At 31.4% G+C, this 18,283-nt stretch overlaps 1 protein-coding gene across 1 annotated transcript; it reads right to left on the bottom strand.

The window, feature by feature from the left end:
- Positions 1–8,742: 8,742 nt before the first annotated feature.
- Positions 8,743–11,465, bottom strand: LOC145798785 (plasmodesmata-located protein 7-like). The gene is made up of 3 exons (XM_082887759.1): positions 10,628–11,465; positions 9,320–9,433; positions 8,743–9,214 (listed from the first exon to the last, which is right to left on the bottom strand). The coding sequence occupies exons 1-3, from the start codon at positions 11,343–11,345 to the stop codon at positions 9,207–9,209; spliced, it is 840 nt and encodes a 279-aa protein (XP_082743885.1). The 5' UTR covers positions 11,346–11,465; the 3' UTR covers positions 8,743–9,206.
- Positions 11,466–18,283: the final 6,818 nt, after the last annotated feature.

Genomic DNA, 18,283 nt, shown 5'->3' with positions numbered 1-18,283 from the left:
AAAGCTTGACCAAACAGTTGCAAATGACACCAATCCAATCTCTTGCACCTCGACAGGTTAGATTTTGATCGCCACTCAAAGCTTAGTGAAATTCCAAAATTTCTCTAACCACTGGTTTGTTTCCCTCCTTGTCATCAATTTATATGGAATAACTTATGAACCAATGTTAATCAAAATTTATCTGCAATTTTCTCTGCGATGTAATAACTTATATGGAATAACTTATGTGCCTTGACTAATTGAGATTAATTTTATCTGAAATTTCAATTTATATTGCTTGTTTGATTAACACTGGTTTATTTCTATCATTGTAATGAATTTTCTTTAGAATCTAAATATCTCTGACCATAATTATAGTAACATTAACTTATATGCCTTGATTGATTATCTCTGATATCTGAATTTTCCCTGACCCATCAAATAATGTTGCTTGTTTTGCGATTTTCTCCGATCCATAAAATTATGTCTCATTGTGTGTAATTTTCTCTGACCCATAAAATTTTTTTCTAAAATTTCTTTCCCATTAGTTTGATTTAGATGAATTTTATCTGGCATTTGGTTGATCTTGTTTGAATTTTTCTGTCATTTAAATTTTAATATTTCTCTAATAAAAGACCCTCATGTTACAGATAGATAACGAGGAGTTAGTTAAAAACCCATCAGAAGAGTTTTGTTCTTGGTAAAAACAAAAGGAAAGAAACAAAAAAAGGCATTGGCCAAATTCAAGCAGACATTAGAAGATTCATTTGAAGAAGAATGGGGGAATAAAGAAGGAGAAGGCAACAAAGAAGAACAAGAAGCAAGCAACGGAGAAAAAGATCAAGGAAGCAGTACAGAAGAGGAAGCCAGAGAAGAAAATAAAGAAGTAGAACACAAAGAAGAATATGAAGGGAAAGAAGAAGAAGACAATGAAGAAGAAGGTGAAAGCACTGAATCTAAAGAGAAAGAAGAGAACAATGAGGAAAGGGATGAAGAAGAAAATAATGATCGGATGAACCAACATCATGATAGCATTTGTAGCTCAACAATGCAACAACCTCAAAAATCTGAGGAATCAAAGTATGCTCAAATTGCTTATCTACATGAAAGACTAAATGCACTTTCTAAATCCAAAATAGAAGAAGAGAAAAATTGGAATCAATTACTTGGAGAAAAAGACATTGTAATAAGAACCTTGACATCAAATAATTCAGAGCTTCAAGAAAGAGACAACACAAACCAACTGAAACTAAGGATGCTGGAGGTTCAAAAAGAAGATGATAAAAAAAAAAAAAATTCAACAGGTAAGGCATTCAATTTCAGAGCTTGAAATTAAAAATGCAAGATTGCATGAACAAAGTCAAGAACTATCCGTTTAACTAACAACACAACCTTACCAAACACCAAAACAAGTTCAACCCCAAGGTCAATGAAAATCTTGAACCACAAAATATTATGTTCTTGTGTCAACATAACCCTAAGAAATTTCTATTTACTAAAATTTTCTTTGTCAATAGTGATTTTCTCTAGAATTTAAATTTCTCTGACCACATTAGTTTGGTCAGTTTGATTTCTGCTGCTTATTTCATTTTCTCTGTCTATTTGCTTCCATATGTGTGTAATTTTCTCTAGATTTTATAACTTCTCTGACCACGTTGATTTTTTGGGGCTTGTTTGATTTTCACTGTGTATAGTTGGAATGGAAGTGGAACAACAACTAATAACCCAACAAGAAAATGTGGCAGACAAACAACAACCAAAACAAAAGACAAAAGTCTATAGTAACTAGAAAATATTGAATCAAATAAATTTATATATTGAAATATGATCTGTTGCTTCAGAGAAATTTAACCTTTACTAATATTTTCACTATTATACTAATATTTTCATTGTTTATAGTGAAAAAAAGATCCTACATCAATGATAAAGAATTTAAAGGCAAAAGAAAGGAAAGGAAAGCAAGATCCAAACTTTAAATATCCCAAAATTGTGAAGATCACTAGAGGTTCAAATCAAAATGCAAAGCCAATAGCACAAACCACCAAAGATGAAGAAGTACTTGATGCCAATGCCGATGACTATGTCTTGCCTCAACCGACAAACATCAAAAAATCTTATATTTTTCCATCAAGACTATTGGTTGCAAAATTGGTAAAAGAACATATCAAAGATATCTTGCAGTACATATATCAAATGTGTCTGGACTAGAATAAGTACAACAAATAAAATAGAAGACAACAAACAACAATTTGCTAACTTATATTGCATTAACAACTATTAAATCACTTCTTTGTCATCTTGTAAGGCTTTCATCCAGACAAGTGAGCCGAATCTAATTACTTTTGAAGATATCAGAAACCTAATAAAGGAAAAAGAAATTGCCAATAATGTAAGTCTTTTATCAAATTTCTCTATCATGTTCCATAAGCCTTTATAAACCAATGTTACAATTATAAATGATATTTTCAGGTCATTGATGGTTATAGAGAGATACTATTTGTTGACCAAATGAGAAAATGACTACAAGCAACTTTATTTTTTTTTTTTCACATGCATGAGCTTGGTATGTTATTACTCTTTTATTTGATTTTTCTGGAATTTACTTACTATTTTTTCTTATCGAGATACTTCTTGAAGTTAGTTGTGTGACTTGTCTAATTTTCTCTGACTAGTTGTATGCATTTCAATCTTCTTAGTGTATATATTTTTGAAATTTCTGTCATTTCAACTTTCTCCGACCATTGTTTGATTTTCTCTGACCTCAGAACTTCATCAAGATAATAGAAAATCAAACTTTCAAAATCTCATTGTTTGACAAGCATCTTGAACCCGTATGGAGGAACTATAGGTTCCTCCATTTTCCAATAAATAACATTCCTCCATTTTTCAATAAATAACGGTGGCAATGTGAAGTCAACTGATTGAAATCATTGGACCTTGTTTGTCTTGGACAAAAAAGACAATTTATGAAGATACTACAACTCGCTAAGGACAATAAGGGATGATGCACATGACAAATATCTCAAAGATGCAAAATAATTGGTAACGATTACAAATTTCTCTGATCCATGATGATGTTTATGTGATGATAATTTTCATAGACTCCTATTAATTTGTGTCTTTGTGTCCTTGTGTGTAAATTTCTTTGCTATTTAAAAATTATCTTTTTTGCAACAAGATTATGTGGAGAATTTTTTGAAAGTATGCCTTGAAAGAGAAGCACAATCACAACCCTCGTTCAAATTGATAGACTCACAAAGCACAAATTATGACTTTCAATATGTTAAGAATGCTCCACAACAAGCCAGAGATTCGTAAGTTTCATACAACATTTATAAATAAGATAATTTAATTTAAATGTTTCTCAAAACTAACTATCCTTATAATTTGTATGTAGTGTGAATTGTGGACTCTTTGTATGTTACATAACCTATCAACTCGACATTATCAATAAAAGACGTAAGGTTGATCAAGGTAAAATTCCTAGAGAGATTTACGATCGAAGTTGGTCGGTCATGGACAGAACCAATTCAAATACCGCCAAAAGAAGTACCAAAAGTATAATAGTGAAAGAACACTAGCAAAAAGAAGACAATGCACACAATGTAATTAGGAATAAACCTTTAATATATATTTTTTTTATATATTGAAGGAATGATGATATTTGACACACACACACACACATATATATATATATATATATTTGGCTAATGTAAACTTCAAAATTTCATAACTATCAATGGTTAAGTATATATTTTTATAATGTATGCTAAGTGGTGATTGTCAGCACAATGCATACAGAGATAATTATATGTCTAAAGAAATTTCTCTGGTTTGAAGTTACCAGAATTTCACAGAGAAATTTATCTCGTATCATGCAAAGAGGGTGCCTATATAATCATGTAATTTGTAATGCATTGTGTTGGTACAAAATAATGCACAAAGTAATTCACACCATCAAATTCAAAAAAACACAATGCACAGAGTACTTTTATCTACTATTGGCAAATTTCTCTGAATGAATTTGACTGGTATTATAAACACACTGCCCAAAGTTTGTTTCAAAAAACACAATACACAGTAATTTTCTCTGCTATTAGCAAATTTTTCTAGCTGAATCAGACTGCTATTATAAATACACTGCCTAAAGTATGTTTCAAAACATGATACACAAAGTAACTTTCTTTACTATTGGAAAATTTTCTTTGGATGAATTTGATTGGTGTTATATACACACTTGTTTCAACCTATTTTTGTAAAATTCCAATCGACAGGTAGATTAATTGCATGATGACATGTGGCAGTGAAGTCAAAATGAACTCTTTCAGCAATCAAAAGGTAGGTGGCATTAAAGAGGTTGATCACATGCATTGGATGGTTCAGATGATGGAGCAGTTATCAGGCTAGGTCATGGGTTTAGTGGGCAACTTGCAAAAAGAGCCATGTACAAAATGAAAGTTTTTCTCTGTTGATGGAAGGTCCAAAGGACTAAGGGACACGGGGCAACATGAAGGAGAGGTGGTTCGCCAGATACAAAGGAAGAATTGGCGAAGTTTGAGGGTAGGGAAATGAGAGAGCAGTTGCAGTAGTTGTACAGTAGCAGTTGCAAGATTTAAGGGAATTATGCAATCGTGGGCCAGAGAAAAATGGGAATGTATAAAAGAAGAACGTGCTAGAAGGGAAAGATCATCAATAAACACAATACACTGCCCAAAGTATGTTTAAAAAAACACAATACATAGTAATTTCTCTCATATTGGAAAATTTCTCTAGATGAATCTAACTACTATTATAAACACGCTGCCCAAAGTATGTTTCAAAAATCACGATACACAAAGTAATTTTCTCTACTATTGTAAAATTTATCTGGATGAATTTGATTGGTATTATATATACACTTGTTTGCACCAATTTTTGTAAAATTCTTATCAACAGGTGGATTAATTGGATGATGACACATGGCAGTGAAGTCAAAATGAAGTCTTTCAGCAGTCAAGAAACATGTGGCATTAGAGAGGTTGATTACATGCGTTGGATGGTTTAGATGATAGAGCAGTTATCAGGCTAGGTCATGGGCTTAGTGGGCAACTTGCAAGAAGAGTCATGTGCAGAATAGAAGATTTTCTATATCGATGAAAGGTCCAAAGGACTAAGGGACACGTGGCAACATGAAAGAAAGGTGGTTTTTCTCTATTGAAGGAAGTTTTTCTGTCGATGGATGTTTTTCTCTATCAATGGAAGTTTTTCTGTGTTTACTTCACCCTTTCGATTGTTAATTGTTCCAAAGAAGTCCTTGTACTTTTAAGGCATTAGAACCTTTACACAATCGTTTGATTTCCTGTTTGGTTGTTTGATTAAAATTGTTGTTAAGTCTCTGTCGATCAAGACTTAGCATAACAACACTACCCAAAAGTACATTTCAAAAAACACAATATACAAAGTAATTTTCTCTACTATTGGCAAATTTATCTAGATTAATTTGATTGGTATTATAAACACACTGCCCAAAGTATGTTTCACGAACACAAGTGCCTTGATCCAGAAATTACGAAAAAAATTTCAAAGAAAATTACTAAACACAATGTACAACAGACACATTATTTTTGTAATAATATCCATACCTATACAAATTTCTCTCTGTTGACCAACATCGAAAAATGCAACATAAATTCCTCTAACATCCTCAAATGTATTATTCCATCAATAAAATGCATTATTCTCAACTATTTAGTAAAGGTTCCTTGCATGTCCTCTTATTATGGTGACCAATACTCTCGCATCGACTATACTTCATCACCTTTTTAAACACTCCAGTAGAAGCAATTCTATTCTTTTTTGGCCTCCCAGCTGGTTTCTTACTCAATTGAGGTAAAATCATAGTATCATCAATGTTACACGCAAGTTTTTCAACAGTTGGAATTAGGCTAATAAAAAACGAGTATGCTTGACGATACATATCAGCATGAAAAAATGGTTCAACAAATGAATTTAAATTCTTTTCACTCCTAAAAATTGCAGAAACAATATGTTGACATGGATACCCATTTATTTCTCATTTTCGACATGAATAAGTTCTCAATCCAAAATCAACCATAACTGAAGGAAAACGATGCACTTCAAACACATTAGTAGATGATAAACTCACATTCCATGTCTTTCCATCCATGAAAGCCTTCTCTAACACAATATTCATACGAGGATAGATAACTTTATTCCATTTACTAGAATGCAGCCTCATATCAGACCTTATATTCATGATTTGCAACCGTATCATGTCCATCAAATTTGTTATTGGCAAGTGCCGAGCTTCTTGTATCCATGAATTGAATGATTCAGGAATATTTGAATACATTTCACCATAATATTTTCCCTCAAAATATGCATCACTCCAATTTTCATATGGTAAACTTCTCAAGAAAACACCCACAATGTCTCATCCGTCACTTTTTAATTCATTTAACTTAAAATGGAATGATGCATTTGTTGGCGTATATGCACAATCTGAAAACTTGGACATGATCATCTCCCTAACCAAATTTGTGTTTCCACATGATAACCTATCCCTCAAATTTCTGTTTAGATGTTTAAGACAAAATATATGATAGCAATTAGGGAAAAACCTAACAATTCCTTCCACAATACCACAATGTCGATCCGATATAAAACTTATAAACCTCTATGATGACAATAATTCATATAAATGTTCAAGGAACCAACATCAATTGTCTTTATTCTCAGCATCAACAATGACAAAAACTATAAGAAAAAACCCTACAAAACAAATAGAAACAAGTATATTAGATATACACATGTAGAGAAAATTTGCACAATAAACAACCAGAGAAATTTCACACAATGCTAAAATCGAAAGAAAATTCACATAGTGACCAAATCTAGAGAAAATAGTGGCAACATCCAGAGAAAATTCATACAGTGGTTAAATCCAAAGAAAATTCACAAAGTAGCCACATTTAGAGAAAACTCACACAGTGGCCAAATCTAGAAGAAATTCACATAGTGGTCATATCTAGAGAAAATTCACAAAACATAACCACAAAAATAGAATATTCACTCAATTCCCACATCTATAGAAAATTCACATACTTAGATAAAATTAGATATATTTACAATTATATTCATTCCTATCTTTCCCTATCGCAGCAAACATAACTCCTTTGTATCGTTTTTTCAAAAAGGTTTCATCAAGAAACAACAATGACCGACAATAGTTGAAACCAGCAATGCATGCATGAAAAGTCACAAGCACACTTTTGAAACATTTGTTATCTTCAAAATCTAAGTCAAAATGACTACATGGATTGTTCTTCCATGCCTCATCAAATTACCACCGTAATTGACTGAATGATAAACAAGAATCCCTATATGTACTACCTTTTGCTTTTAAATATTTTTGCAGAATCCTACGAAGACATGTTTGGAATTGATCATGAGATTGTACAGCATAGAATCCCTCTCAACTTGAGGTCCGAACCCCCTAGCTTTCATACTTTGATTCTGAGTGTCCAATAATCAATGAGAGTATAAGGCTTGCATAGTCGAATTGAAAACAATCTTAGAACTAGGAGCAATAAAGTTGGATGTGATCAGAGATTCAAATTGGATCGTTTCCAAACAAAATATAATCAATAGCAGCCTAATTAAAAATAAATTCCTACTGTCAAAACCCAAAAGATGCAATGCAATATCAATTAATTATATAGGCATTACAGAACTTTACATCTGTGGGGATGAAGATTCTATCTCGGATCATGTTTTATTCTATTGAGCACAAATTATTCTTTCCATTGAGGTTGTCATCCACAGCTACTACATATTATAATCATGTGAGCCCTTTAAATTTTAAACAATTAATTGTTTGTTTTAATGAACTCCTAGTTCTATCAGCAATATCATCAAAAGTTCTGGAAAATGGATGACAGTATATACTGCATAATTCTTCTTTACATTCTGGAGGGAGAGAGAGAGAGAGAGAGAGAGAGAGAGAGATCTTTAAATTTAATCACAGGATGCTAACATGTAATCCACTACATATCTCATCTATATTATTGACTAATAAAAGCAAAAATAAAGGAGGAGTGATAAGAAGTCATGCACGATTCAAATTAGGAAGAACTAAAAATATGTTATTTTAGTTTGAAATTTGACTATATGTGCATGTTTGTTGAAATTGAGAAATTCATTAGTATAATTTTAAGGCTATAATAACCTTGATCTGATTCTACAGAGGAGAAGTGTATGTAGTTCAGTTTCAGTCAATAATTTTTAAAATAATTTCCTATGTGATGTGCTTGTGCCTTATGAGATTGATGGAGTTATGTGTCGACATTAATGGTAATCTTGGTGTGATATTTTATTAGAAGCTGGAAACAAATCCTTTATTCTCTCCCAGTAGCATTAAAATAAAAAATAAAAAATAAAAAATAAAAACCCAAGTGATCAATAACTAGGAAATGATGTAACTGTTTTATTAACTGGTATTCAGATTGTTATTAATTATTAATTCGAGGATGTGTCCCACAAAATTAGAGCAAGATAGATGAGATATTTGAGTGCTCTCCGGGCGTTTTATTTATTCGTAGGATTTTTATTAAGGTGTGAAAATACGTTTTCTGTAAAACATTTCCAGATCCTTTGCAATTCTTGAATTAAGGACGAAACCAACTTATTATTTTCCAATCATATGCTTATTTTAAATAAAGTCTTTAGTTAGACGATTTCTATTCATGATTGAAAGCTCTAGTTGCACTAGTTCAACTCCCCAACCCAGTTCTTTCATGTACAAATGTTAAGAATAACAGTACAAATAGTATATAAAAAAAAGAAAAGAAAAAAGAAACTGAAAATAAAGAATACTTGTATAGAACACCATCAAGAACACCAACATATAAACATCTTAAAATGGAATCTCCATCCCACACCTTCACAAAAGAAATATGCCATCTCTTCACATTAGGCAACACAACTTTGTTAAGTGGAGGCCAGAGTGGAATCTTAGCCTCTTTTCCCCTCCTTTTGAATTGCTTTTGTTTTAGAGGCATCTTTCCATCTTTCCTTCACAATCTCCTTTTGGGGATGAATATAAAGAAGAAATTCCAAAAAGGGGTAAAAGAGAGAAAAGACAAGTTGTTGACGACACGAAGAGAAAAGTAATGCACAAGTGCTACCAAAAGAAAATTATCATAAAAAAGATGGGTAATCTTTGCACTTTATTTACCTGCAAAAAGCAAAAGAAAGCAAAATAGAATCCATGGGATTTGATTTTTTTAAATAAAGTGAAAAAAAAAAGAAAAAAAAAGAGAAGAAGGTGAAGTTTTTGTACCATTCCATCCAAACAAATTTCTCATGAAAGTTAAGAAAATGATGAGTAGTGCTATCCCAACTAATAATCCAATGATAATAGCAAATGTCTTCTCACTTTCCTTATGAGAGGAACCTGCAATTGAGAAAATCAAAAGTAGAAAAAACTATGAAATATTAGAAAGATAATGACATAAAACTATGAAAGATTTGGATTATCGAAACAGAATCCGTGACTCAAATTCTTTTAAGTTGAGATTTGAATTTGACAAAAACCTAACCCTATAAATGAAAGCATGTATTGTGGTCACAAGGGTGGTGGTCTAAAGAAATGTGTATGATTAGAATTATGATTTGAGTCCAAAGCAAGAGAAGGTGGAGAGCACAGTGGATGGTGGGATTTAAAGAAGTGAACAAATAAATGGGGATTATTAGACGCCCCCAATATATTGGGTGAGATAAAGAAATGATAGTTCGGGTGAAATTAGTTTAACTTGAATTTTAGGTGTAAGATATATAAGTTTCTTTTTAGAAAGCCCAATGCTGGATTTTTTATTTTTTATTTTTTATTTTTTATTTTTAAATGTCAACTATTGAATTAAAAAAAAAAAAAAAAGAATTTCTACTATCTATTGTGAGTAAAATCACATTGACTTAACTAAAATTAAACCAAAATTAAAATTTAAAGATGGCTTAATAACAATGAAAATCAAAGTGAAGTTTGGTGTAGCAAAAAATAAGGGCCTATTTGTTATTATAAGTATTGTTTTTTTTTTTTAAATTACTTTATTTTCATTGTTTTTAACAAAAAAAAAAATATTAGTAATGGGTCTGAAAAAATTAAAATTATATATTAAAAAGAAGATATTTTTCTTAAGCTACCCTAGGATTAGGGGAAAAAAAATAGGGGTTGAGTTCCTCTTCAATTGGCGATCTAATTAAAGAGATACTGTTGGGTTCAATAGATTCATTTTGGAGTCTATTTTGAATAATTTGAATAGTTCATTTTATATGATTCATTAAAAAGAACAGTGATGCAAAAAGTAAAATTAATAAGATATCAATAGTTAGATCATCGAATTACATTTATATTACAAAAAATAAATAGTCTATTCTCAAAATCATATTTATTACTTGATTTTATAATACAAATGTAATCTGTAAATACAATTACTCATATTCGATTAATCTAATATTTTACATGAATTATTTTCATAACAAATTATACAAAATAAATGATTTAAATTACAGAAATAAGCCTAAAATAAACCTACACCAAACTCAACCACCAATAAAAGAGAAACCATCTTTGAATTGTACAAGTGCTTACCGTTGGATTTGGAGTCACTATGAGCCCCACTTGTTGAGTACCGAACATAACACTTGGCCAAGAACATGTCACCATAAACTGCGGTCCCACAATCGCTCTTCAACCGTCCGATCGCCTCCGATAAACAATCCTGACACCCATTCGCACTCAAATCCCCAACACACTGCGCCACACCCTGCACATCCCCTGCCCCACCAACCCTGTAGGGCCCACCAGCTCCTGCCATGCTGGCAAACACCGCATCTCGACGGCCCATAACTTCCGTATCATACCCAGTGGACGGTCCACATTTCTTCAACAACACCGTCTTGTCCTCCACTCCAAGAAAGGTAGTGTTATCATATTTGACAAAGCACCCTTGTAACTGTACAGTCCCACCACAATTCTCGGGGCACAACGTGCCGAGTTGACTCACTGAGCGAGCTACGCAGGTGGCGCAGTCAGGCATGGCTAGGTCGCCTCTGCATTGGTAGAGGCCGAAGACAACGTCTTGTGGGCTCGAGCCCATGATGGTGTACTTGTTGTAGGGTGAGTAGGTGGCTGAGTTGACTAGGGAGGTGAGGAGTGAGTTGAGGTTTGACTCGTAGGGTGAGTTTGGTGAGTATTTGATCTGTGAGCACCCACTATAGACGAAAGAGTCTATGGAGGAATGTGAAGGAGTGAAGAGAGAAAGAAGGAAGGTAAGGAGTGAGAGAAGAGAGCACAGTGTTGTTGCCATGGCTAGAGAGAGAGAGAGAGAGAGAGAGAGAGAGAGTACGTAGTCTTGTGTTATTGGTGGGGATGCAATAACGTTTGCTTCGAACGTTGACGTGGGCTTATCTATCTTATATCTCTCACTCACCTCAATTAAGGCTTCGATCAATTGCTTAAAATTTCATTTTTTTTCTTTTACTTTTTCCTTTTTAATATTACTTTTAGAAATTATATTTAATGGAAATTCTATGGTAAGTCACAAATATCTCAATAAGTTATGATTGAAGACTATAAAGACCGTCTGTCTATCTTCAAAATGTGTTATAATCTGATCCAATGAAGGACGTAATCAAATGATTATCAATGTCAAATCAACTTATATTTTTGTATGAATAATATATTTACAAACAATTTAAATCATAAAAATAGATGAGAGAGAGACCATAATGAGGGGAACTGAATTTTTCTTTTTTCATAATTGAATTCGTTATATATACATATATATCATTATTAAGCGTTAAGCCATGCATGGCATGAAAACTATTTTAGTCTGACTAAATACTTATATATGTATATATATATATATATTCAAATGTCGAATGATAAGATGAACAATGTTGAATTTTGAGTTTTTACTCTATAATAAGATGAACAATTTTTTTAACAAATTATCAAGATCATTGTTTAATGTAATTATTTTTCTTTCAAAAATATTTTGATGATAACATTTATATACCATAAGTTTACTAAGTGATGTGTAAGCACTGGACAAGTGGCTCAACTAAGGCCACCTACTGGTTCAAAAAAAAAAACTAAGGCCACCTAGAGCATCGCCTAAGGTCTATCAAAAAAATCTAAAAAATTCTCATTATTTTATGTTTTTAGATTAAAAAAAAATTATTATTAAAGACATCAATTGTTCAAAGACTAAATAAAATAAAATAAACCCATTTTAATGGTGGGTTTGAACCTCAAAATTTCTTGAACCGCTACTAATGCATTATATATATATTGGTAATAAAAATGAGTGATAACACTCATTCAAGTAATATAATTATGCTATATATGAAATGTTAAACATAATGTGGTATACAAATATGTCTTATTGCAATATTATTATTTTTTCTTTTAACTTTTTTTTGGACATTTAAAAAATTTAAATTTATTATTTGGATGAACAATAATGCTAGAACCATTTAAGAACTTACACTAGTGTTTTGTTAAGTATAATTGTTGAGTATAATTATGTGCTATAAGTTTATAAACATCCCAGAATTGATCCATGTAAGTAAAGCTATAGGGTTATATATTACTTAAATATTTTTATTAAAACATTTCGTTCGTTATGTGACTTTTATTTGACCGTGAGTTCATCATTTTTTAAATATAAAATACCCCATATATACACATACATGATATTTATTATATAAATATACATAAAAATTGAAGTAAAATATAATGATAAACAACATTTCTAAAAGGGTATAATATGACAAAAGATATTTAAAAGGAGAAATTATTAAAATAAAGAGCTTGATTCTAAAAAGTGATAAACTTTTGTTGGTAAAGCCTAGGAGAGGTAAACTTAGACATTAAGAAAGAACAAAGAACATGTTATAAATAGAGGTATCACGATGGGTCACATGTGGAGAGGGTCAATCAGTGCTAGATGGTTCACTTTGTTTTTAGTTACATTACATCAATTGTTCAGTGAATCTTAAAGCTATATAGCACTTGCACTTTGTTGGAGTTTTAATAAAAATAAAATTAATTATTTTTATTTAATTTTAACTGTTATTAAAATTAATATTGGTTTTAAATATTTTGGTTACAAGGATATTATTATTATTATTGTAATTTTGTTATGATTATCTGTTATGTGTTAATTTTTCGAAGATTTTTACCTATATAATCCTACGTTTTCTATAAACGAAAGATACACACAAGAAACATAAGAATACATGTATATCAGATATTAAGTTTTAACATGAAAGTACTGTTGGAAAAAATGATTTTTGGTGACTTTAATTTATTATTAAAGTGTGGTGACTTTAATTAAATATTAAAGTGGGTCTCAACCTTTTGTTGTGTTAAGTCCAAGTGAGCCAAAAATCATTGGGTTTTAAATAAGAAATTGCCTCATGATATTAGATTCATGAATAAGATTTTAAAGAGTATTTAAATCATTTTTCTTGGCTAAAGGGTGTGAATCCTTTGGACATCCAAACTTTTATATTTTTGGAAAAGGGTTATGGATGCTTGGTGTTTTAATGACCAGCCTTAAAGGCTGGAGGCACTTCTTTTCTTCCCTTTAGATGTATAAATTGAGACCCTCCTATCAAGTTTCAATATAGAAAATTTTTTGTTTCCATTTTACAAGTCAGTTTGCCAGAAAGTTCTTACATTGAGAGAGTGCTGCCACTGTTCTTGTTCGCTAAACTAGACAGAAAGTGCTTCTGCCGTAACTGGTTTTGACCGTCGTATCTTGGGAGACAGACGCCGGGTTTGCTCAAGCACTTGACCCGTGAGGCGGCGAAATCTATTTTAAGGAAACTGCTTCCGTGCAGGTTTCGGTTTCGCCTTTTTACCCTTTTATTGTTTTGTGTATTTCTGTTGAAATTTAATTGTAATTATCAGTATATGTTCTTGGCATATAATTTGATTTCTTCATAAATCTATTTATTTAATTTCACAATTTGAACAACAAGCTTAAAACAGATTTTATATAAATTTTCTATGAAATTGATCAAATAGATTTATATAGACTATTAGGTTAGCTTTGTATAATGTTACTAGGAATTGTTGCGGAATTGCTCACTATTTCAATGATTGTAAATTATGCAATGGTACTCTCTAATTTCTTAGTTTAGTTAGAATTCTCTATCATAATTTGCATGAATTTTAAGGTTATAAAATATAATTTATGGATGTTGCAATTTTGACATGCTAATTGTCACGACCAGCTCCCCGTATCCAAGGGTTAAGCATCGTGATGGCCAGTAACCGAGGTTGCCTCCGACCAAATCTTTAAACAAATTAATAAACACAAGCGGAAGAAATATTTAAATAAGGGTACTAAAATAATCATTGGAGCGTCTATTTTTATTACAAAATGTATTGGCCAAAAAGGCCGATATTTACTTTTAAAAAAAATACATCAATAAAAGTGCTTTGTGCCTACTCCACACGCTGATCCCGACATGTCACCTGAAAGTGGTAAAAAACTATAAGCTCATGGCAGAGTGAGAAATATTATACCAAGAGTATAAGGCATAAAATTCACCATGGATAATTAGTTAGGCCAAAAAGAGCTTATACATAACATGCATAATACTGAAATCATTTGATATATAACATGTAATACGGAAATCACTATACAACCATAACCACGGTACATCACTAAGTGCCAAGCACTACACTGGTCAATGGATCTACGACAAACACTAGACCACAAAGTGGTCAATCATTAAACCCATGGTTATTTAAGTCCCAAGGTATGAGACTCACTAAGCCAATGGTTATTTAAGTCCCTCAAGACATGGGACTCACTAAGAAAATGGTTATTTAAGTCTCCCAAGGCATGAGACTCCCGTGATGGTACTCACAAAATATATTTTCATATAAGGTCATAACCAAATATTCTTTAAAAGCAAAACAACATATCCATGGATTTCCTTTTAAGCAAATAGGGTACAGAAATAAAACCACGTAACTGAAACCTTTATAAAACATAACTTTTATAAACATATTAATAAAACATAACTTTTATAAAATAGATTTTGGTAAATCAAAACATACGTAAAATATATTTTGGTAACTCAAGATATAATATAACTCAACTTAACTTTAATACCTTACTCTTTCTTTCCACTATCAAAGACCCTTTTACCTTCCACTATTCTTTCCTTCATTCCTCTCTTTCTTTCTTTCTTTCTTTTTCTTTTCTTCTTTCTTTTCTTTTCCTTTTCTTCTTCCCTTTTCCTTCTCCAGATTGATCACTCTCCCTATATATAGGGAGCCGACGCCATTCATCGGCCAACACGTGGCCGAGCCATCTCCCTCCCTCCAGATTCGTCATAACTACATAGGGATTCAATCTTATCCTAAATAAATATTTAAGATAATTATCCTTTAATCCAATATTTTTATATAATTATATAAATAATTTAATTTCTAATTAAATTACACTTTATCTTATACTAACAGAAATTAATTATTTATTTTAATACCACACCCATTATTATTATTATTTGTATTATCTATATTATTATTATTTATATTTTGACCCCTAAACTTTTAATAATTATATTATTTTATAAAATTACACATAATAATATATAATAAATTATATATTTTCCGAACTGAGATTAAATAATATTAGTATAAATTCTACATAACAATTAAAAATCTGGGTTGTTACATTAATTCTATTCTAGTTTTAATTTGTTACATGCTTATTATTTTTTAGACTAGATTACATAATTTAATATTTTTAGAATTATTTGCATATGTTAATTGCTAAATGGTTATTGGTTTGTAACTCTTTCCTATTAATTTTAGTTTAATATATTTAGAGTTATAGAATTTTTATGAATTGTGTACATAATTAATTTGAATTAATTTGGTGCATTAATCTAAATTATCTAATTGGGTGCATTGATGTGAATTATTTAATTGGGTGCATTAATCTAAATAATTTAATTGGGTGCATTAATTTGAATTTATTTGGGTGCATTAATCTAAATTATCTAATTGGGTGCATTAATGTGAATTATTTAATTGGGTGCATTAATTTGAATTTATTTGGGTGCATTAATCTATTATCTAATTGGGTGCATTAATCTAAATTATTTAATTGGGTGCATTAACTTTGAATTTAACTTATTTATTTAGAGTTATTAGTTTAAATGTTTATTATGAATTAATTTCATTCATAACTCATGAGTATTGAACTTTTTTTTAAAGTTTTAATTAAATTGGCATTTTAATTCATTGGTTAATTTTATAAATAGTTGGCTAGATGGTTTCTATTATTTATTATATTTATTTTTTGCTTAGATTATTTATTTGTATTTTGTTGTAGTTTGCTACTAACTTTCTTTGTAGACATACCAATGCGAAAGGGAATGGAAAAACAAATACAAAATCAAATGAATAGTATTTGGGATGTAAAAAACAAAAAATGTTTGGACTACTAACTTTTGTGTTGAATAGGAATACCTAAGCATGGAAAGGCTTTTGAACTAAATAGAATCCTTATGGATTGGCTATTTTATTTAAATATTTGAAGCATGTTTTGCTTGAGATTTAGTTGGTTTGTTTATCAATTTGTGGTAGCAAGTTTTATTTGCTTGTTTTATTAGTAGCATTTTATATGCATGTATTTGGTTGTAGCAATTTTTAAATTGCTTGTAAATTTGAAATTTGGTTTGGTTTTCTGTAATAGAAATCAAAGTGTTTAGCCTTGACTAAAGAGTAGTTCTTATTTGTTCAGAAATGACAACTAAGAGCATCTCCAATGGTTTGCCATTGGAGCTGCCATTGCTATATATAGCAGCTGCCATTGAATTTTGATACTCCAATGGCAAAACATAGCAACTGCTAAATTTGAGAAATACCAAAACTTGTGTCAAATTTGACACAAGCTTTGGCAGCTGCCATTCATGCCAACTCAGCCAAAACCAACGGTTTCCCTCCCTCCCTCACTCCCTCCATGCCAACTCAGCCAATTCATCAAACAGATTCACAATTCACAGAAAAAATTTATTATCTGTTTGTCAATTTGATTCATCAAACAGATTCACAAAAAAAAAAAATTCCAAAAAAATTACAGATTCATAGATTCATCAAACAGATTCATCAAACAAATTCAAACAAATCCAAATCCAAAAAAATTACAGATTCATCAAACAGATTCACAGAAAAAAAAAACTGATTAATTCACAAAAAATAGAATTGATGAATTAAAAAACTAGTCAATCTGTTTAAGAAGATTGGGGTAGAGATGAATGAAATGAAAACAAAAATTAAGGAAGATCGGGCATCTCTACACTGATCTCAAGCCCACAGATCAACAAAGGGAGATCAGGCATCTCTACATTAGAAAGAAACCCAAAGATTAGATTGAACTATCCACCACGCACGCACGTAATTTCCACTCCCAATCCTTTTAATCCTAATTATCCTGCAACAAAACAATCTGATTGATCCCACGTATCTTTCCTATTTCAAGGCAACCAAACGTGGCCTTATCGTAAAGGCATCCAATCCAAACACAAAAATCGGCCACCTAATAAACAAAAATCTTCCTTAATTTTTGGATTAACTACTCTGAGATCAGTGGAAGATCGGGAATGGAAAAAAATTACAGATCAGTGAAGATCTGTTTCACTACACCGTACATCCAAAAAAAAATTAGTGAAGAAAAATACATACACCGTACATCCAAAAAAATCTGTTTCACTACTCTGCTGGAAGATCGGGCTTGAGATCAGTGGAGAGATCAGTGAAGATCTGTGAAGATCAGTGAAGATCGGGACCGAGATCAGTGAAGATCTGTGAGGATCTGTTTCACTACTCTGGAAGATCAGTGAAGATCGGGACCAAGATCAGTGAAGATTTGGAAGATTTGAGGAGAGGAGATGGCTGAGCCGGTTGAGAGGAGATGGCTGAGAGGAGATTTGGAAGATTTGAGGAGAGGATCTGTGAAGATCAGTGAAGATCGGGACCAAGATCTTGGTGTATAGATAGATAAATAGATTCGACTCACAGGAGGGCATATAGATAGATAGATAATGCACGGTTGTTCTACATAGATGGATGGCTGAGCCGTTGGATCATATAATCCAACGGTGCTATTTTGTGAAAGGAATGCACATGGGTTTGAGCAACGGCTCTTTTTCATCTTTTTTTTCAAACAACAGCTATAAATTAACGGGCATTTTTTTCAAACGGTCATATTCT

This window comes from Camellia sinensis, chromosome 1 (genome assembly GCF_055761805.1).
Source record: "Camellia sinensis isolate YWXY chromosome 1, ASM5576180v1, whole genome shotgun sequence".
Classification (NCBI taxonomy): domain Eukaryota; kingdom Viridiplantae; phylum Streptophyta; class Magnoliopsida; order Ericales; family Theaceae; genus Camellia; species Camellia sinensis.
This window is presented reverse-complemented; position numbering and strand designations above follow the sequence as displayed.

What these genes read in the sequence shown, in the direction of transcription:
- LOC145798785 (XM_082887759.1), bottom strand. Translation starts at nt 11,345, where the DNA reads ATGGCAACAACACTGTGCTCTCTTCTCTCACTCCTTACCTTCCTTCTT. An exon ending in TAGTGACTCCAAATCCAACG is followed by an intron (nt 9,434 to 10,627) that starts GTAAGCACTTGT and finishes TCTCAATTGCAG; the next exon opens with GTTCCTCTCATAAGGAAAGT.